Here is a 22,225-nt window from a genome sequence, read left to right on the forward strand (position 1 = left end):
GTTGGGTATTGATGTGTGGCGTTTCGGTGGTGAAGTTGAATCGATGGCTAGAGTTGAATTAGTGGCCAGCGTTTCAATGGTGGGTTTTGTCTATGGGTCTGTTTCAGCGGGGGTGGGTCTCGTCTATGGGTTTAGGTTGTGGCCGTGGGTTTTAGATCGGGTTTCAAGTTGTGGGTTTCCAGTGGGCATGGGCCGTGGGTTTGATTATGGTGGTATATGGTTTGAGATTTGAGAAGTGGGTATGATTGTGGTGGTCACTGGTGTGGGTTTGGTATTTGGTTTGAGATTTTAGAAGTGGGTGTGATTATGGTTTGGCCGTGGATTTGGGGTTTGGTGCGTTGGGTTGATTCGGTGGTTGTTCAAGGGCTGTGGATTATGGTGGTGTTTGTAAGTTTTGGTTTGGCCGTTGATTATGGTGGTGTTTGCTCTAACCAAGTTTCAAGTATAGGGTTCACAAAAAGTTGAAAATTTTGAGTGATGACAAGTTGAGTAATGTATGTCAAACAGACTTCGGGTAAGGAGTTAGGGTATTTTAAGTGATGAATGATGAAAATTAAATGAGGAGTTATTAATGATGAAAAAAAAAATCCAAATAGGGCTTTATCCTTTCAGTTTGAGTGTTGGTTTCTTGGACTGGAATATATCCAACGCAACCAAGCCGACCGACAGAGATCTTTTGCATAAACTCATTTTTGAGATAAAATGCATTCACCAAAAAAATAATTAATAATAATAATAAATAAACTAAGGGAAAGGAAAAGGACATGTCAACCTTGAGGAATGGTCCCTTCTGCTGCAAATGACAAATCACGCGCGTGCCTTTTTGGGTCTGCGAAGTTAGTCCATGCGTCAGGCAGTGTACTCTAGCGGAAAAAAAAAAAAATCAAAATGGGTACTATGGTAATTTTAACAAGTAAATTGTAAAGAATAATTATCATTAATATAATATGCCAATTTCTTTAAATTTAATTAATAATATTTTAAATTTTGTGAATAGAATTTGATTTAAAAGATTATGTTCACGTTATTGATATCGTCCAACTATTACGTGTAATTTTTCTATTTTACTTTTTATCATCTATACTTACTATATATAAAAGGATTTATTTTTTAACTGGATTTTTTTGTGATTCAAAGATACATTTATTAATGAATAGTAAATTTATTTAGAAATAGGGTCATAAATGTTAAATAACAAATTTCATTTTGAATTCAAAATGAGAACTCCTAAAATTTAGAATTTTTTTTCCCTTCATGTTCAAAAAAGAAATTACAATTACTACTTATCTATAAAGTTTATCATTTTTATTTGTTTGAAAAATAAAAAAAAATTAATAAAAAAATTTTAAAAATATATTTCTAAATTATAATAGATGCAAATTATTCATTTTTACCAAAAAAAAAAATAAAAGAGTCTCTGAGCACGTGTATGAGCGCGCACTCAAAGAATAGTATATAATAATATGATGGATAAATTGAGTGATGCCTAATAAAAAGAGTGAAATGATTTACCTTACACCATTCTTTGTATAAATTATAAAAATAAGCACAAAAAAAAAACAATTTTCAGCTTGTTTTAGTTTATTAATTATGTATGTACTTTTTAAAAAAAAATATAACTATACTTATATCCACTCCAAGTCTCCAATTAATTAATGAAAAAACAAGGTTGTACTCAACAAGCCAAAATACTCACATAAAATTTGTAAATAAATATATATATATATATATATATATATATATATATCTCGCAAATATAGCAATAACAAGGAAATTACAAATTTTTATAAACTATATAAATTGACGTGTCACTCAACACAAAAACATATTTTTACAATATTTTCTCAACAAATTATAGATGATTAGTTGTTATTGGTTCAAATTTAAGCATACCACTAAATTTACTTTTTTGTCCTACCGATAACAATTCATAATTACGTGTCATTTAAGATTTATTATGAAAGTGTTGTGAAAATATTGCCCACGTCACAACTCTCCAAAAAGATAGCTCAATATTTTATTGCTAGTTGTTGAAATGAATATTAATTATATTCCTTGTCCCCAAATTATAAATTGCCAACGCATCTTATTGACCATTATACTCTTCTGAATTAAATCCAAATTCTCTGTATTATTGCTTGTCTATATAATTGCTCACTCGCACACATAACATTCTTCACGGCCAATACTCTCTCTCTCTCTCTCTCGCTCTCGCTCTCTCTTTATCCTTCTTTTTGTGTGTATGTATCTGTGGCTTCAAGATGAGAATAGGAATAGCTCCAATGTCAACGTGGTTGTTCTTGCTTAGTGTTGTTGTTGTTGTTATCCAATGTGTGGTGCTTCATGCAAGTGGTACTACAGAGCCCAAGAATGAAGGTTTATTCTCAGACCCAGAGACTGAGAGCATGAGTTTGGACAGTGGTGGACTTAGCAGAGACAAGTTTCCGAAGGGCTTTGTGTTCGGAACGGCCACTTCTGCATATCAAGTGGAAGGCATGGCCCACAAGGATGGTCGTGGGCCCAGCATTTGGGATACCTTTGTTAAAATTCCAGGTTATTTCTAATATCCATAACCATGTTAATCTAATTCTTCCAGTCTTTTTTTCTTTTATTTCTTTTAAGAATCAATTCTTTTGAGTTAGCACTTAGCATTATTAGGATAAAGTATATATAATTGGATATCAGCCACCATCACCGGTCCACCACTACCAACTTCACCGGCTCCACTAGAAAGAGATCACCAACGTTGTCATCGGCCATCCACTACTGCCGCCAGGTCCACACCTCAGCTGGCCAGCCAGCTACCAAAAAAAAATAAAACCCAACACATCTTCACCGGTCACCACCAGCAAACAATCCATCAAAAATTCACTAGATACTCAACCCCAAATTGGTACAAGTCAGTGAGTAACCTTTTGTCCGTACTTTGATTACCACAATTAATCAATCAGCATCACAGAAATTGAAAATTTTCACGAATTGAAAGCCAGGAAGCACCGTGCCACACAGTAGAATAAACACAACAAAACCCTGTGTTGGTAGGTGTGGACCTAAGGTAGCCACTAAGGTAAGTGCTCTAAGCAGCATACAAAACATGGCAGCCGCTAAGGTAAGCCTGAAGCTTTTGATTGACAAAAAGAGTCACCAAGCGCTCTTCGCTGAAGCAGCAAAGGAATTGGTTGATTTCCTTATTACTATTCTCGCTCTGCCGATTGGACCGGTGATGGCGGCTGGTGAACATGTGTTGGTTTTTTGTTTTAATTTTTTTAGGAAACTGGGTCCGTTTGGTAATCTAATCAACACATTTTTTTACCCACAAACATACTTACACATATTTCAACATACTTTTTCACATATACATATATTAAAAATATCCAAAATACCTTACTCAAACTTAATTACCAAACAAGCCCAAAGTTCGGAATATAAAAAGCCAAAAAATTAGCATCTAATTAAATAGAATAACATGTGTCAAATTCTTATTATTTGTAGGGTATAGAGTGGAGTATGTAGTTGTGTATTTTTTAAAGGGTTTGAATTTGATAAGATAGGATATAAAACTCATATTTTATACCATCTAATAAGAAATTGTCACATCAATATTTTATTTAAAATTTAATATATCAAACCATACCTAATAACATTTCAATAAATTTTTAATTTAGTTGGATTTATATATGGGTATTATTCCTCGAAAAAAAAATATGAGTATTAGAATTGATTAGATGCAATTGTATTTATTCTTAAATATGTGATAAGCTGATGTAGCATGTTAGGATTGAAAGAGTAAACCGTGAGTTTTACATCACATTCTTATAGAATTTAATCTCTTTTAAGACATAAAAAAAAGTCATTTTTTCAATTTTTTACTAAATCCCTTTTTGAAAAGAAAAGAAAAAAAAAAGTAAAAGTAAGCCTTTAAAAAGCTTTATTTTATTTTATTTAAACAAAACCTGAAAGCTAAAAACAAAATGTGCACAAACAGACTGACAGGTCTGACCTTTTTGCATGTGAGATTAATTAAAAGTAACTAAAAATAAGAAAAATAGAGAATTTCTTTCCTATAATTCGGAGGAAGTATTCTAACTTGATTCTCTTAATAAAAATAGGCATGTTAAAATTCGATTTGAATTAGTAGTGTCAAATATTTATTTATTAGTGCCACTTGTTTCAAATATTTATTATTTCACTTGAATTTGAAACAGGGATTGTTGCAAACAATGGGACTGCAGATGTTTCCGTGGACCAGTATCACCGTTATAAAGTAAGTGCTCTTATAGCAACGAAACAAGAAGGGTCCTTTGTTCTGCCTTTTTTAGAAAATAAAATTGAGCTCATTATAACAAATTTTAAATATAAGTGTTTGTAGAGTGTGGGGGGCAAGTCTCTTCAGAGGGAGCTTACACACAAATTTCATCGTGATTCCAATTATGCCATCAATTACTTAAGTGATCCTCAAGTCATTTTCAATTTGTCCCATGATGAAACTCATATTAATTAGTAATAATAATAATAATAATACAATTTGCACATCCAATGGCATCTAAAATGGTCGGGTAACAGAGTCAACTTGAGCAGGGATTAACAGTAGCAGTAGCAAATTTTGATGCATCATTATAGCTATTTCTGATATAAGGGAAACTCTGAAATATAAAATGTTTCTGTTGTTACAGGAAGATATTGATATAATGAAAAAGCTCAACTTTGATGCATACCGGTTCTCAATTTCATGGTCCAGAATTTTCCCAGGTAATTTCATCAGCATGTTTATTCATCACATCAGGACATATTATGGTATACAACATTATTACTTGCCCTATTAAATCCTGTGCAACTCCTTGTTAATAATGTAGATGGAACCGGGAAAGTAAATCACAAAGGTGTGGCATACTACAATAGATTGATCAACTACTTGCTAAAAAGAGGTAAATTGCAATGGCCAAGTAAAAAAAACATTTTCTCATAAGGGCAATTTGAGCTCCAACTCAAAGTATTAAACTTGAGTATTCATACTATGTGATCAAAGAAGGGTATGATAATTGAATAACCACAATACCTCTAAATGTTCTGTAGGCATTACTCCATATGCAAATCTATACCATTATGATCTTCCCTTAGCACTTGAGAAGAAGTACAAGGGATTATTAAGTGACCAAGTCGTGTAAGTACCTAATAAATTTTTTATCATATATTTCCTTGTTAGAAAATTGAGGTTGATTAAATGTCCAACATAAGAAGTTGTTTCTATAAAGATTTGGAATTTGATAAAATTTTCAAACCTTACAGGAAAGACTTCGCCGATTATGCAGACTTCTGTTTCAGGACATTTGGAGACAGAGTGAAGAATTGGATGACATTTAATGAACCTAGGGTGGTGGCTGCTCTTGGATATGATAATGGGTTCTTTGCTCCTGGAAGGTGCTCCAAGCCATATGGAAATTGTACAGCTGGAAATTCTGCAACTGAGCCATATATTGTTGCCCATCATTTGATTTTAGCTCATGCAGCTGCAGTGCAGAGATATCGGGAAAAGTATCAAGTAAGATTAGCATTTTTTTTTCTTTCAATAAGATGATTTTGTTTAATTCATTAAAAGGCATTAAAGCTTAATTTAACTAATATATATGTGATTTTCAGGAAAAACAAAAAGGAAGAATTGGAATTCTTTTGGATTTCGTTTGGTACGAACCTCTTACCAGATCTAAAGCTGATAACTATGCAGCTCAAAGAGCAAGAGACTTCCATGTTGGATGGTAAAAATCTTTAAGACCAACATTTATCTCCTCGTGTTTGGTGTCTTTGATCAAAACTTTCGGCCTTACTGATATAGTTACCATTGAAAAACTATTAGATAAAACTCATTTGTCATTGGTAGTGAGTTGGATATAAAACTTATTTTCAAAAATATATTATGCAATTGTGGAAAAATTCTATAAATATATATATATATGGAATAGAAAACTAATGACATTTTCCTATTATTTATGAATAATTTGTAAGTAAATGGGAATAAGAGAAAAAAAAAATAGAATTTTAGATACTACTCACAATTCTTTTTATATAAACAAAGAGCTTGGTTGTAATTGATCTTACTTCACATAGGTTTATTCATCCCATTGTATATGGTGAGTATCCAAGAACAATGCAATATATTGTTGGGGATAGACTACCCAAGTTCACAAAAGAGGAGGTTAAGATGGTGAAAGGTTCAATGGATTTTGTGGGCATCAACCAATATACTGCTTACTACATGTATGATCCACATAAATCAAAACCAAAAGTTTTAGGCTACCAGCAGGATTGGAATGCTGGATTTGCTTGTAAGTTATTCCCCTCCTCCTCTAAATTTAGTATATGTAAGTTATTTTGTCACTCAACCCTATTCATTTTGAACGGTATTTTCTAATGTCCTTTGTATTTTTCATTAACTTTGCAGATAAAAAGAAAGGAGTGCTTATTGGTCCAAAAGTAACTACAATCCAATCTTACACATCATTTCATAATTATGTCACTGCACAATTCAAATTTTAATTTTATTTATGTTTAATTGGACATTTGCAGGCAAATTCTTATTGGCTCTACAATGTACCATGGGGGTTGTACAAAGCCATAACGTACATAAAAGAGCATTATGGAAACCCTACTGTGATTCTATCTGAAAATGGTAGGAGTCGGTTACATGTCTTTTTAATTCCTCCTATTAAACTTTTGTATTTTGTTCATTATGTGAGTTGAAAGAAAATGAGTTTGAAATAAACATTGATGTTTGTTTTGCAGGCATGGATGACCCGGGTAATGTCACAATTTCTAAGGGATTGCACGACACTACTAGAATCAACTTCTACAAAGGCTATTTGACTCAATTGAAGAAGGCCGTTGATGAAGGAGCAAATGTTGTTGGTTACTTTGCATGGTCATTGCTTGACAACTTTGAATGGAGATTAGGTTACACTTCAAGGTTTGGAATTGTCTATGTTGATTTCGCCAACCTCAAGAGGTATCCAAAGATGTCTGCCTATTGGTTCAAGCGTCTACTTCAAAGAAACAAGCATTAAGCAGCCAGCTATGTTCTTGTTAATTAGAAATGGTGTTATGCAGTAAACTATAACTAATATCAAGGTACTAATGCAGGTGCTAAGGTTCTTCCCTTCTGTTTACTTCTACATTAATAAAGCTTTTTTTCTTTTTCTTTCTTAAACTGTAATCATATGGAAATAACCATGAAATTTTAAGAATGTCTTTCGATGACTTCTGCAATGATTGTTATGGCCTTGTGATGCGCACACCAAACATATGCAACCCTTATAGTTTACCAATGAGTACAGGGGACATTTTGCGAGGGTAAAATGCTAGTAAACTGCTTGGATTTGTAAATGCCAAAAGAAATGAAGGTGCAGAAAAAGTAGCATAGAATTCAAGACAAGTTTACAGGGAGATACATCCTAATCTCAATTCTTAAATAGTGATAGCCAAGAAAATGTTAAAAAAAAATTCACTTGATAACAATCAAATTTAACACAACACTTGGGGCAACTCAGGACAATCCCTTGTGAGAAACCTAAACTAGATGTGCATTCCAAAGATACTCTCTTTCTTATCAAATCATCAACCGGTTGCTCATTCTTTATGTTATTAAGAACTTAAAAGATTCAATCTATGTTTAAGAAAGATAGCATCTTGTCACTGTATGATAAAATTACAGGACAACAACACTTTATGAGAAAATGGTTTCACCTATCTTATCATTGCTTATCTGAATTCTTCGGCAAATGCTACCTCAGTTTATGAATCATTTAACATGGTGAAGTCTTGCTTTTTAGTTTTGTTTTTCCCACCAAAGCTGAACCTATAGCTAGCTGGCAGCATTTCCTTTTATCATAGTTTTTTCAAATTTTGCATATTCTAATTGACATGTTTTCTCATGCTTAGATATCACATAAGCTATATTTTTAAGCCATTAGTCCTATTTATCGTTCACATTTTGTCTCCAGTTCCACTTCCAAACCATAATTTTAATGATCAAAAAACAAAAATGAGCTGCTCCAGCCTCCAGCAATCTTCTTCTTTGGACTGAATAAATGCTTCAAGGAACTCCTTAAGGAACTGAAAAATAAAGAAAGAAACAAAATATAGCTTACATAAAAATCAAAAGATTAAAGAAAAGAAATTCAAGATACTGCTCTTTTTACTCTCAGAGCTCTTGCTATTACTTTTCTTTGACTTCTCAATTTTCCCTCTCCTTTTTCTATCACTGTCCTTTTTAGGCTTAGAATTTACACTCACTTGGGATGCCAAATTTATGCACAGGATGTCGGAGTCTTCTACCTCAGTTATACATGAAACTTGTTCATGCTATCTGATCTGAGTGAATATTCCTGAGCCCTTCTTTTCCTAGAAGATTTGCCAAGAACCTCTAATGGAGTACTGCTATATAGAGTAACACACAAGACGTCCAAATTTTCAACACCAATCACGAAAAGATAATTCAATATTTTATTATTAGTTGTTGAAGTGATCTTAATTAAATTCACTACCAAGTCAAATTGTAAACTATGGGATAAAGATATTAAAGCAATTTCAATATGCCTTATAAATGGACATGTCACCAACCACGAAAAGATGATTTAGTATTTACTATTTATTGTTAGTTTCTCTAAAAAACAAAGGTATTTATTGTTAGTTGTAGAATTTTTTTTTTTTTTTTTTTTTTTAGAATAGTAAGGTTATGTTTGGTGACAGTTTTTATTTTCTATTTTCAAAAACTTGTTTTTGAGAATATAATGAAAAAAAAAATTTCTTGTATTTTTGAAATAAAAAATATGTTTGGTTAGTTGAAATTAAAAATATAATTTTTTGAAAAAAAATAGAAAATACTAAAATATGTTGTTACTAAGATTTGAACTCTAATGCTAACTCATTAAATAAGATAGATTCATTAAATTAAATGCGTGTTTTCATTGACTTTTGAAAATTAGAAACTGAAAACAGTTTTTTGCATGTTTTCAATTTATTTTACAAATTGAGTTTTGAGAACAATTTTTATTTTCTATCAATTTTAGGTTGTCAAACAAGTTTTTTAGTTTCAAAAATAGAAAATTATTTTTTGAAACAGAAAATAAAGAGAAAAAACAATTAACAAACATACCCTAAGTATTTTAACACATACACGGGAAGATAGGAAAAAGTCTTTAAGAAATTGATAGTAGTGTATATCCAAAATGACCTAAATATTGAATTGATATTAATTAAACTCACTACCAAGTCAAATTGTTTTTTTTTTTTTTTTTTTTTGAGAAAAAAGTCAAATTGTAAACTATAGGATAAAGATATTATAATAATTTTAATACACCTTATAAATTGACATGTGACCGATCACAAATCAGTATTTACTATTTATTGTTAATTCCTCAAAATAAGAAAAAAAAAGTATTTATTTTTAGTTGTTGAATTGATATTAATTATATTCATTGCCTAGTCAAACATGTAAACTAATAAACTAACATGTAATTAATCACAATAAGTATTTATTAGTGGTTAAAAAAATAGACTTAAAATAGCAATATTCAAATTCACTGTCAGTAAGATGATTAGTCTTTTTATTGTAAAATACTTGTAGTAACTTCACAGTATATATGTCACCCTCTGTCCTCCACGATGTGGCTGCCAACAAATCTTAATCATTATAAGATTGTCTTTTGGAGGAACTTTATTTAAGGTTATCCCTCCGTTGTCTCAAACATTATCTTTTCTTGACAAATGAGTACATTTTTAAAGAGGATTTTTAAGAAAACTATCTCATGTTTCTAGCAACTTTAAAAATAACTTGGAATCCTTTCTTAGCGGAAAACAATCTTCTAAAACAAGAACCTTACTTTTAATAGAGTTTTTCATTGACCATAAATAGTTTTTTGTTAATTCATTTTTTTCTAATGCCACTAAAAAAACGCAAAAAACCTATCTTTATGTTAAAAAGAAACCGACAGTAAATCCCTATATAATTGCTCACTCTCACTCCTCAGCATTCTTCACTACCAATACTCTCTCTCTCTCTTTATCTTTCTTTTTGTGTGTGTATATTAAAGATGAGAAGAGGAGCAATAACAATGCGGTTGTTGTTGGTTATTAGTGTTGTTGTTGTTGTTGTTGGTGTTATCCAATTCCAATGTGCAAGTGCAGAAAGTGTGAGTTTGGAGACTGGTGGGCTGAGCAGAGACAAGTTTCCGAAGGGCTTTGTGTTCGGAACGGCGACGTCTGCATATCAAGTGGAAGGCATGGCCCACAAGGATGGTCGTGGGCCAAGCATTTGGGATGAATTCGTTAAAATTCCCGGTTAAATTTCTTATCTCCATAAAACCTTCTTCTTCTTTTTTCGTTTTTGAGAAAAAATATTAAGCAAGAACCAAAATAATAATAATAACTATAATATTATTATTTTCTGAAAGTACAAATTATTTATTATTGTCACTTTACACTTATTTCAATAATTTATTATTTCACTTGAATTTGAAATAGGGGTTGTTGCAAACAATGCTACTGGAGAAGTTTCTGTGGACCAGTATCACCACTACAAAGTAAGTGATTTTTTCAGCAGAAGGGTCCTTTGTGCTGCCTATGAAAAAACATAGAAATTTAGCTCACTATTATTAATTCCATAGAGATTCCAATCATGCCATCACTTACTTAAGTACTGGTCCACACATCATTTTCAATTTGTCCTATGATTTTTTTATTTTTTTTGATAATTTGCAATAAAATTTTATTCCAAACTCCAAAGAACCAACCCAGAGGGCTACACAGAGGAGCCTAAGCCATTGGCTTGCTCCAACGAAATTACATAAGAGAAAACATTAGGTGCAGAGCCCAATACAAAACAATTAGTTAATCTATTTGTCCCCGTGATGAAACTCATAATAATAGTTATTAAATTCTACTAACATACTCTAAGATATGGGTTAATGCTAATCAAGTCTATGACTTTTTAAAACGGACCAATTTTATTCCTAAAGTCAACTATGACTAACTGGCTTAACAGTGTCTAAAGACTAAGTTGGCCTTAGAGACCAAATTTGTTGGTTTTGAAAAGTAAAGTCTTGAGCCTGGTTAGCATTAGCTCAAACATCTCGGAATATGTTAATACAATTTACCCTAATAATAAAATAATAATATTGAATTTGTACATGCAACCAATGACTTATTTAGGATTTTTTTTTTTCCTTCATAAAGTGTACATTTTAATTCATAATTGAGTAAAATTTCCTTAACGTGTACCCCTATTCATTAACCCCCATGTAATAAAATTTATAGTATTCAAGCACTTTCCATGTAAATAAAAACAAAGATTTTTTTTATTTTTGAGAAACAAAAATAATTAGAAGCATGTATGTATATATCCGTGGATATTGTACACAAGCCTAGGAAGCAAAATGTTTGGATAGGCATGGTTTTGAAGTTTCCAAGCTTGTTTATTGTATGTTTACTCTATATTTGATGCGCAGAATTGGGTTGGCATGAACTTAACCATGACCAGCATGCATAGATAGGCTTCAAACTATTAAATCTGTCAAAATCGATTTCAATTTCAACCCTTGAAGCTAGGCTTCTCAACAAGGGAAGGTGATTTAAAACCCACATCCATAGATAATGGCAACGTGAAAATATCATTGTGATAGCTCTAACTAAAACATGTCATTTGAAATTAATAAGTGTCCTTTTTATTTTTATGGTTTGTTATCTTTTCCTACTTTCCCAAATAATTATTGGAAATTATTTTTTGGTGCTAAGTTTATTAAGAATGGTGTAGGGATGGCATCTAAAAGGGATGGGTAATGAAGTCAACTTGAGCAGGGATTAACAGTAGCATATTTAAATGCTTCATCATAGGTGATTATGTTATTAGGGAAACTCTAAAATATAAAATGTTTCTGTTGTTACAGGAAGATATTGAAATAATGGAAAAGCTCAACTTTGATGCATACCGGTTCTCAATTTCATGGTCCAGAATTTTCCCAGGTAATTCATCAGTATGTTTATTTATCACATCAGGTCATATTATGGTATACAACATTATTACTTGCACTATTAAATCCTGTATAACTCCTTGTTAATAATGTAGATGGAACCGGTAAAGTGAATCAGAAGGGTGTGGCATACTACAATAGGTTGATCAACTACATGCTAAAAAAAGGTAACTTGCAATGGCCAAGTAAAATAAATTCTGATTTGGGAAATTTTGAACTCAACTCAATGTTTTAAACTTGAGTCTTCATACTGTGTGATCAAAGAAGGGGATGACATCTGAATTGTATAACCACAAAACCTCTACATGTTCTGTAGGCATTACTCCATATGCAAACCTATACCATTATGATCTTCCCCTAGCACTTGAGAAGAAGTACCTGGGATTATTAAGTGACCAAGTGGTGTAAGTACCTCATAAAATTTTTACCATATATTTCCTTGTTAGAAAAATGAGATTGATTAAATTTCCAACATAAGAGGGTATATATATATATATATATGTAATTATTTGGAATTTGATATATATTTCAAACCCCACAGGAAAGACTTTGCCGATTATGCAGACTTCTGTTTCAAGACATTTGGAGACAGAGTGAAGAATTGGATGACATTTAATGAACCTAGGGTAGTGGCTGCTCTTGGTTATGATAATGGGATCTTTGCTCCTGGAAGGTGCTCCAAGGCATTTGGAAATTGTACAGCTGGAAATTCTGCAACTGAGCCATATATTGTTGCCCATCATTTGATTTTAGCTCATGCAGCTGCAGTGCAAAGATATCGTGAAAAGTATCAAGTAAGATTAGCATTTTTCTTTTGATAGGATGATTTTGTTATAATTCATTATTAGGCATGAAAGCTTAATTTAACTGATATATATATACATATATATAAATTTTCAGGAAAAACAAAAAGGAAGGATTGGAATTCTCTTGGATTTTGTTTGGTATGAACCTCTTACAAGATCAAAAGCTGATAACTATGCAGCTCAAAGAGCAAGAGACTTCCATGTTGGATGGTAAAAATCTTTAAGACCTACATTTATCTCCTCATGTTTGTTGTATTTGATCAAAACTTTCAGCCCTCCTGATATATTTACCATTGGAAAACAATTAGATAAAACTCATTTGTCATTGGACGTGAGTTGGGTATAAAACTTATTTTCAAAAATATATTATGCAAAAGTATGGATAAATTTCATAAATGAATAGATTGTAATAAGTAATAACCATCCTACAAGAGAATAGAAAATAATTGACATTTTTCTATTATTTGAGATTAATTTGCTGGTAAATGGGAATAACAGAATAAAATAGAATTTTAGATACTACTTCAAAATTCTTTTTATATAAACAAAGAGCTTGGTTATAATTGATCTTACTTCACATAGGTTTATTCATCCCATCGTATATGGTGAGTATCCAAGAACAATGCAAGATATTGTTGGGGATAGACTACCCAAGTTCACAAAAGAGGAGGTTAAGATGGTGAAAGGTTCAATGGATTTTGTGGGCATCAATCAATATACTGCTTTCTATATGTATGATCCACATCAACCAAAATCAAAAGATTTGGGCTACCAGCAGGAATGGAATGTTGGATTTGCTTGTAAGTTATTCCCCTCTTCCTCCAAATTTAGTATTTGTAAGTTATTTTGTCACTCAAGCCTATTCTTTTTAACAGTATTTTCTAATGACCTTTGTGATTATCATGAACGTTGCAGATGAAAAGAATGGAGTGCCTATTGGTCCAAGGGTAATTACAACCTAATCATACACATAATTTCTTAATTATGTCAATGCACAATGCAAATTTCAATTTTATTTATGTTTAATTGCACATTTGCAGGCAAATTCTAATTGGCTCTACATTGTACCATGGGGTTTATACAAAGCCATAACATATATAAAAGAACGTTATGGAAACCCTACTGTGATTTTATCTGAAAATGGTAGGCATCAGCTACATGTCTTTGTGCCTATTAAAAATTCGTATTTTGTTCATTATGTGAGTTGAAAGAAAACAAGAAAACAAGTTTGAAATAAACATTGATGTTTGTTTTGCAGGCATGGATGACCCTGGAAATGTCACAATTTCTAAGGGATTGCACGACACTACGAGAATCAACTACTATAGAGCCTATTTGACTCAATTGAAGAAGGCAGTTGATGAAGGAGCAAATGTTATTGGTTACTTTGCATGGTCATTGCTTGACAACTTTGAATGGAGATCAGGTTACACTTCAAGGTTTGGAATTGTCTATATTGATTACACCAACCTCAAGAGGTATCCAAAGATGTCTGCCTATTGGTTCCAGCGTCTACTTCAGAGAAACAAGCATTAAGCAGTCAGCTATGTTCTTGTTAATAAGAAATGGTGTTATTCTGTAAAACTATAACTAATATCAAGGTACTAAGCTTCCTACCTGGTGCTTTGATTCTTCCCTTCTATTTTCTTCTACATCCTACCTGGTGCTTTGATTCTTCCCTTCTATTTTCTTCTACATTAATAATGTTTTTTTTTTTTTAATTGTATTAATATGAAAAGAACCATGAAATTTCAAGAATTTCTTTTGATGACTTCTGCAATGATTTGTTATGGCCTTGTGATGCGCAGACCGAACATATGCAACTCTTACAGTTTACCAATCAATACAGTGGGCATTATGCACTGGTAAAATGCCAGTAAACTACTTGGATTTGTAAATGCCAAAAGAAATGATAGTGCAAAATAAGTTGCATGGAATTCAAGATGAGTTTACAAGGAGATACATCCTAACCTCAATTCTTAAATAGTGAAGGCCAAGGAAATGTCAGAAAAATCACTTGATAACAATCAAATTTTACACAACACTTGAAGCGACTCTGGAAAATCCCTTGTAAGAAACCTAAACTTGATGTATGTTCCAAAGATACTCTCTTTCTTACCAAATCAACTGGGAGCCCATTCTTTAAGAACTTAAAAAGATTCAATTTATGTTTAAAAAAGATAGCATCTTGTCACTGTATGAGAAAATTACAAGACAACAACACTTTCTAAGAATATGGCTTCACCTATTTTATCACTGCTTATCTGAATTCTTCCGCAAATGCTACCTCAGTTTGAGTCATTTAACATGGTGAAGTCTTCCTTCCCAGTTTTGTATTTCCACCAAGGCAGAACCTATAGCTGGCTGGCAGTATTTCCTTTTATCATAGTTTTTTCAAATTCTGCATATTCTGATTGACATGTTTTCTCATGCTTACCCTAAATTTAACTATTTTTAGATGTCACATAAGCTATACTTTTAAGTCATTAGTCCTGTTTAACGTTTACATTTTCTCCAGTTCCACTGCCAAACTGTCATTTTAATGAGCCAAAAAAAAGACCTGCTACAGAAATCTTTGAACTGAATACATGCTTCAGGGAACTTAAAGAACTGGAAAAGAAAAAAGAAACAAAATATAGCTTACATAAAAATCAAAAGATTAAACACGAGAGAAGAAATTCAAGATACTATTTTTATTCTCAGAGCTCTTGCAATTACTTTTCTTTGACTTCTCAGTTTTCCCTCTCCTTTTTCCATCAGTGGCCTTTATAGGCTTAGAATTTACACTCTCTTGGGATTCCAAATTTATGCACAGGATGTCTGGGTCTTCTACCTCAGTTATCCCTGAAACTTGTTCAGCTGTCTGATCTGAGCATATATCACTGAGCCTTCTTTTCCTGGAAGATTTGTCAAAAACCTCTAATGGAGTACTGCTATATGGAGTAACACACAAGACGTCAAAATTTTCAACATCAATTGCAACTGAAACTTGTTCAGTCATGCTCTCTACTTGATCCAACTGGATTTCATCACACTTCATTTTCTTGAATGGATTGTTGTCAGGGACCTTCATTGGATTTCTGTTCTGAACCATTGAACTATCTACCGTTTTATGAATTTCCAATGGCATAACTAGTTTCTCTAGTGCTGCAGCTTCCTTCAAATATTTACCTTCATTTGAAACTGACATTTGCTTCTCTGTAAATCAATCAATGTGCAAAAAAAATATTTAGTTTGTAGACCATTTTTCATCTATAGTATTCATATACGCACATCCATATGTATGCCCACATACAATCATACATACGTAGTTTAAAACAAAAAAAAAAAAAAAAAAAAACACAGATACACACACAACAATGCGTTAATGTATGCAGGCAGGCATATATCAGATACATCAATGTATGCAGGCACATAACTTCATCATTCTCATGCTTACATCAGTGTGTGCATTTGTTGTGTCGTGTGTATATAGAGAACTTTGGGATTTGCAAATGGGCCAAAAGCAGTCATTAATTGTTTATTTGCCACTCATTGGTGCTATCTGAAACCAATAAGCTTGCCTGCAATATCATGTTCTCTGGTTTTATGGGAGGAAAAGACTGTGAAGCAGCTCTCTTGTGTAGATACCACAGCAGCTTCGGGTCTTGAAAGTTGACAAGAGGTTTGGATCACAATTGGATCTGGATGACATCCAGAACTTACGAAATGATCAAACGCCTCCATGCTTATAGGGTCTAAATTTCCTTCAGCAATGGCAGTAGCAACTGATGGAGGCATTTCTCTAATTCCATTCATAATCAGTTAAGGAAAATTTGAACATCTGACATAACCCTTGATGCAACTAGCAACAGTTCAAGGACAAACAAGTTTAACACCAAATAAATAAATAAATAAATTGTGGTCTAGTTTCAATATGGAACCTCATGGCTACTATCATAGGATACTTTTACTTTATTGATTCTTAGTATTAAGTTTCTTTAGGTTAGAAAATAGAAAGTTTTTGCTGCAGTTTTAAAGAAGTTATACTAGAATAGGGGTATATTGGTAATTTCCAGATTTTCTAGAATGGGCTGCAAGCCTGTAATAGGTTGAACCAGAGGCCCATCTGGTTTACTTTATGTGTTGAGTCAGTTTCTATTGAATTTAGATGTTCTTCAGTACTTCTATTTGATATTAGGAGCCCTAGTATTTCTATGAAATAATTATAGTAGTCCTAGTCTTTATAGGAAAGGGTTTGACGATAACCTATACAGAAGCTTCTGTGTTAGTCTAACAATTGAGATAGAGAGAGGTTGAGTTTAATAAAATTCCATCCTCTTATCTTAAGCTAAGATGTGATTGGCTTCTTCTTCCTAAGTACAATTGCTTATGGAACCTAGACGTGATTGTTAGAACTTATCTTCTTCTTTTTTTCTTGTTCACTTTTCAATTTCAACCGCAAACAACTATCAAATTCCCTCCAATATCCATTGAAAATACAATATTTTATTTTCAATAGATATTGAAGAAAATACAATCTTTAATTTCAGGGCTCTTCTTTAGAAAGGTTCCTTATGTTATATAAAATAAATAAATAAATAGATGCATAAATAAAAACTTTGTTATTTACCCAATCTTGCCTAAATCCTTAAACACCAAACCCTATCTAAGAACCCTTCAAGATCTTGTCTTGTCAAGAACCCTAATGTACTACTGAATTCTAAAGATTCTCAGAATTGGTGGTAGAGCCCACTAAAGCTTCCATCCTGCACCACCCCCCCCCGGGCGGGTTCTCAAATATTAGCAGTTGCCTTTTAGCAAGAAAAGTTTCATAGGTGATCATGTCAAACAGAACAAACTTTCCTATGTTCAAACCTCAAACGAATTGAACTTTGATAACTATGTCATGTCCTAGGACTTAGAATGGAGGCTTATGATCTATGTTTTATGGTGTCTGACATAGTAACATTGCTGAAAAGGAGTTGTCTTGATAGATGGCTTAACAGTATATTAGAATCAAGGGAAACACTAATTAAATGACAAAACAAAGGATACGGTCCCAAGAATTCAAGCTCTCCATTCAGAAACTGTAGAAGCTTTTCTGGAAGCGGTTTCATATGTTTGAGCTTTTTAGTGTCAACATCATATCTGCATATAGTTAAACAAGAAAGGCAGTATTAATCACTAACAGAAGGGGGAGAAGCCTGTATGCATTCACAAACATGCGAGACAGTTAATGAGGAATGGTTAATGGATTATTCAAATTTCACAAACCACACACATTTGGGCATGCTGGAAAACTGCAACTGCTTCTCTGAAAGATTTTAAGTAATCTTCAGGCATAAGATTGCCCTTCTCAAGCTTCAAAACTGATAGAACCTGTAAACATGGCACACATGATATTAGTGACACCAATGCCATAATAGAATGAATCATTTACATCACCCACATCTCTAAAATTATAAATCAATAAAGCAAAGTAGAAACAAAAATAACACAACAGTATCAATACTACCTAGTTAAAAATAGACATGAAATCATACACACAGGGATGTTTTGAAGAGTTTCTTGATAATTCAATAAGTCCATTTGGAAAGTTTATAAGTTTTTTTAATTAATTGTGGCTTTCTGAAAATCTACTAGTCTTTTTAACAGATTAAAGTCCCTATGCAAATTCACAAAGTTCCAGTAATTGAAGGCATATTTTAATTTTAAATTCAAAATAAAAAAGTAAACTCTCAAATGTGATCAAAATCTTATCAGTTATCTGAATTCCAACTCAAATCCAATAACCAATGCAGTAATGTTACTAAAGCCTAGTATCAGTTTTGAGGTTGGTCAAAGTCAAGCAATGGGTGGAAATAAGTATTCTGATTCCTGAAAATGAATATAGTCTAAAAACATGATAGAAAATAAAGCAATTTTCCCACTTCTTTGAATATAAATCTTTTTTGCTAACTTCCCATTCTTTTTGCTAAATACAACGGTGGCACCAAGCTGAATCAGACATGATGTACTTCCGAGCTCATAAATGTGGAGAACCAAGCTCCAAACTTTTATGGAAATTTTGTTCAACCTTTGGATGCTGAGATGGCATAAGAAAATAATTGAAACAAACACTTTAAACTCCTATCTTGCTTTGCATTGCTTTCAATAAGAACTCAACAGAGCATACAGTGGTCTTGAGGTTTTCTATTGCCTATAAACCTGGAAACAGATTAAGAGACCTCAATTTCTTCTCTGCTTTACCACAGTTTTCTCAAGAAAATGAATAGACATAAGCAGAACAAATTACAGGATGTAGAAGCCCTGTCTAATTCAACAAGTATTAGCACCCGTCTTGTAGACTTCCTCAAAGAGGCACCCAACAGAAAACCAATCAATCTCCTCAGGAAGTATATTTGATGGCAACAAGCCAACAACCAAATTATTTCATTTTCCTAGTGAGCTAATAATATTTCTAATCTGTTCGAAGCTTACCTTGCATCATGATCTGATCAAGGAACTATTTCTAAATAGCCTAAAGGATTACTTTTGAAAAGAATTCCAATTTTATCTTACATTTAACATAAGAAGCTAAAAATCTTTTTGAGTTGTTATCATCTGCAACCCACCAGCCACTCCTCTGATGAAACATAAACATATTTGATATCCTACTTCCCAGAATAAGGGCAAGATCCAGCTAGTTATCTTATGATTATGTACATCAATGATATTAAACATTATTCAGAAGCAAGTTACTGATACTTACACGGTCTAAGTTCCGGTACTTGGAAACCAAGGCATAAGCTTTTCCAATCCCAATTCCAGGAACAGATGGAAGGAAATCACAGCCGGCTATAACACACATACCTGTGAAAAGACCACAATCTAATTTGGTCATTGTTTCAAATGCATCTAAAATGAAACCACTAAGAAACTGAGATACTGTTTTTACTCATCAGATAGAAAGAGGAACTAATTTCAGCTTTCACATTTATCAAACAAACTTCTTGATGAAAATAGGTGGAAGGGTATTATCCACTTTAGACGCATGAGTGGAGCAACGCATGTCAGCATATGAGGTACAGAACCCCGTCATTTGTCCAAAATCAATTTTTATTGTGGTATGCATGTGTTTTCTATGCATTTATTGATGTTATGCTGGACGCCCTCAATTAAGTCCACCCTTTAAATTTTTTTCATGAATACAAACTTTTTTTTTGCCGTAAAAAACACACAACTAAACCTGTAAGCATGTTATGTCACACTGAACCCACCTGTGAACAATTCCATATCTAAGTTTCGAAAGGAAGGTTTACGAGCCACTGAATCAAAAACATTGTTAAGCACTATCTCTTCACCATTCCCGAATCGGTCCATCTTAAACACAATCTGTTTGCAACCAATGCAAATCAAAACAAAACAACACCAGCATTTTTAATGAGTAAATGAAAATGAAGTCATCAGGAGAGCAGTAGACCTCTGCCTGCATCATATCAAATATTTGTGGGAGATCTTACAGCTTGGCAACCATATGCCACTAGATCACTGTCTTCTGTAATCACTGCTACAATTCCACCCTTTTCTGGTTCAAGGCTGCACAGATATGCTAACTGAGCATCAGCCTCATATGGAGCTACCACATATTCAATGTTTTCTGATCTAAGAACCTGAAAGGTCACCAGTGACACATTTACTAGCATTGAATTAGGTCCCAAAGCTTGTTAAAATCTAAGTGATACTCAAAAAGAATTGGGAACTTCTAACAAAAAAAAATGCAAGGTCTACAGTCCTAGAAGATGCATATAGCTAATAGTGATATGATAATTAGGTACCTGTATCACTTGATGTGCCATGGATGGATTGATACTCACTGCCCTCTACAAGATAATGACAGTAGAAATTGAATTTTCAGTAGTTTTTTAAAACATATATAGGAAGAACACCATGAGAATATTAAAGAAGAAGATTATGCTTGCTAATGCAGTGAACTGTTAAGTAATGCTTTAAAAATTTGTACCTAAGAAAGACTACTAACTGACCCTACTAAACAAGCACTCACATGATACATTATTGTTTTTCCCGCAGTCACAAACAGTTGCTCAAATTTGAAGTTGGGTCAATTTTTCCATATCAAATCAAATTGTTCATAAGTTTGAACAAGATTTAGCATAGATTGAGCTCACTTAAAGCAAACTGTAATAACCCAATATGTTCAAATATTATTAAATGATTTTACATTCAATAATCTGCAATCTATCATGGTATTAAAGCAGGTGGAATTGAGTTCGAACCCTATGTCTGCTCTACCTCCCATATAAATGTTGAAAATCCCACATGTTAGGTCCCACTTATTAAGGGAAATGTTGGGCCCCAAACATGAAGAATAGTGTTAGAATATTAATTAAATAATGATATTCATCATTTCCTAACAACTTAAAACTTTTGAAACAATCAGTAATTTATCACATTAACTCAATAAGAGACATAATAAGTATGTATGGCAGTTTACAAGGTAGATAGGCATTTCTCCGATTACTTAAACAATCAAACAAAAAAAGCAGAAAATAGCAGCGGCTAATAGTACCTGGAAGAGCTCAATAGCAGCGCTAACATTCCCTTCTTTAAGCTTTACCATTGCTAAATCATGATTAGCTTTCCTTTTTCTGAATCAATAACACAATTACAAAATCTTTTATAATTTTTTTTTTTTTTTTTAAAATCAAACCTTTCAAACAAATTCCGCATTATCGAAATGAAGCTTGTATTAGAACATTGACAAAAACACAAATGTGTATACATGCCTATGCCGATCATCCTCGGTGGCGGCCTTACACGGAATATTTCCGCCATCGAAAACGACAACAGGCGTTATCTTATGGTGTCGAAGCAGATTGATTCGGTGCATAAAGTATTCTATGTACCGCATTTTCTTATTGTTGTCTGAATTCAGACAAAGCTCCATGCTACATGAATAAGCTGCCCCCCCCAAAACAAAAACAAAAAAATCCCAATAATTATTTTGTTAATTTCTTTCCAACCCAATAAACTAAATTAAACAATAATACCAATAAATCATAAATATTGATAAAAGTTACCTCCTTTGTGAAGCCATGAATACGCGTCAATACCCACCTGCAAAAAAAAAAAAAAATTAAAATTAAAAGATGCCCCATTTGCGGTAAATAGTTTTATAGCTCAACTGACATTTTCTGATCCAACTATCGAATTGAAAATAAATAAAAGAGTACAGGATATTTACACGCTTGCCGGCGTATTTTTTGATGTGAATGGGTTCAATGTGGGGCTTCAGGAACCTGAGCAGATCTTTGATACCCATTTGCAGCTCACCTTCAAATATTTCTGGGTTTTGCTTGGGTTTATCTCTCTCTCTCTCTCTTTCTTTTTCTTTTTCTTTTTTTGGTTTGTTTGTTTGTT

General features: G+C 32.8%; 3 protein-coding genes across 5 annotated transcripts; 2 read left to right on the forward strand and 1 right to left on the reverse strand.

The window, feature by feature from the left end:
- Nucleotides 1-2,158: 2,158 nt before the first annotated feature.
- On the forward strand, nt 2,159-7,257 carry LOC126703708 (beta-glucosidase 44-like). Its single transcript, XM_050402766.1, has 11 exons — nt 2,159-2,553; nt 4,206-4,264; nt 4,674-4,749; nt 4,854-4,925; nt 5,074-5,161; nt 5,287-5,539; nt 5,638-5,753; nt 6,103-6,320; nt 6,437-6,468; nt 6,562-6,664; nt 6,778-7,257. The coding sequence occupies exons 1-11, from the start codon at nt 2,262-2,264 to the stop codon at nt 7,053-7,055; spliced, it is 1,587 nt and encodes a 528-aa protein (XP_050258723.1). The 5' UTR covers nt 2,159-2,261; the 3' UTR covers nt 7,056-7,257.
- A 2,611-nt stretch (nt 7,258-9,868) lies between these two features.
- LOC126703709 (beta-glucosidase 44-like) lies at nt 9,869-14,596 on the forward strand. 2 transcript variants are annotated; one of them, XR_007648171.1, is made up of 12 exons: nt 9,869-10,329; nt 10,513-10,571; nt 11,934-12,009; nt 12,113-12,184; nt 12,334-12,421; nt 12,559-12,811; nt 12,918-13,033; nt 13,406-13,623; nt 13,739-13,770; nt 13,864-13,966; nt 14,082-14,440; nt 14,484-14,596. XR_007648171.1 is itself a non-coding variant. In XM_050402767.1 (11 exons), the coding sequence occupies exons 1-11, from the start codon at nt 10,083-10,085 to the stop codon at nt 14,357-14,359; spliced, it is 1,542 nt and encodes a 513-aa protein (XP_050258724.1). In that variant the 5' UTR covers nt 9,870-10,082; the 3' UTR covers nt 14,360-14,459. The 2 variants fall into 2 exon arrangements, 1 of the variants encoding a protein (XP_050258724.1); XM_050402767.1 differs by lacking the exon at nt 14,484-14,596 and having other exon boundaries at nt 9,870-10,329; nt 14,082-14,459.
- Nucleotides 14,597-15,395: 799 nt separating this feature from the next.
- Nucleotides 15,396-22,225, reverse strand: LOC126703707 (exonuclease 1). 2 transcript variants are annotated; one of them, XM_050402765.1, is made up of 12 exons: nt 22,050-22,225; nt 21,886-21,922; nt 21,712-21,766; nt 21,375-21,453; nt 20,623-20,667; nt 20,308-20,457; nt 20,065-20,179; nt 19,557-19,657; nt 18,087-18,184; nt 17,861-17,953; nt 16,387-16,607; nt 15,396-16,021 (listed from the first exon to the last, which is right to left on the reverse strand). In XM_050402765.1, exons 1-12 carry the CDS (start codon nt 22,125-22,127, stop codon nt 15,483-15,485), a joined length of 1,611 nt encoding a protein of 536 aa, XP_050258722.1. In that variant the 5' UTR covers nt 22,128-22,225; the 3' UTR covers nt 15,396-15,482. The 2 variants fall into 2 exon arrangements, with proteins under 2 accessions (XP_050258722.1, XP_050258721.1); XM_050402764.1 differs by having other exon boundaries at nt 21,592-21,766.

The sequence above is a fragment of the Quercus robur genome, chromosome 10, assembly GCF_932294415.1.
Source record: "Quercus robur chromosome 10, dhQueRobu3.1, whole genome shotgun sequence".
Lineage (NCBI taxonomy): Eukaryota > Viridiplantae > Streptophyta > Magnoliopsida > Fagales > Fagaceae > Quercus > Quercus robur.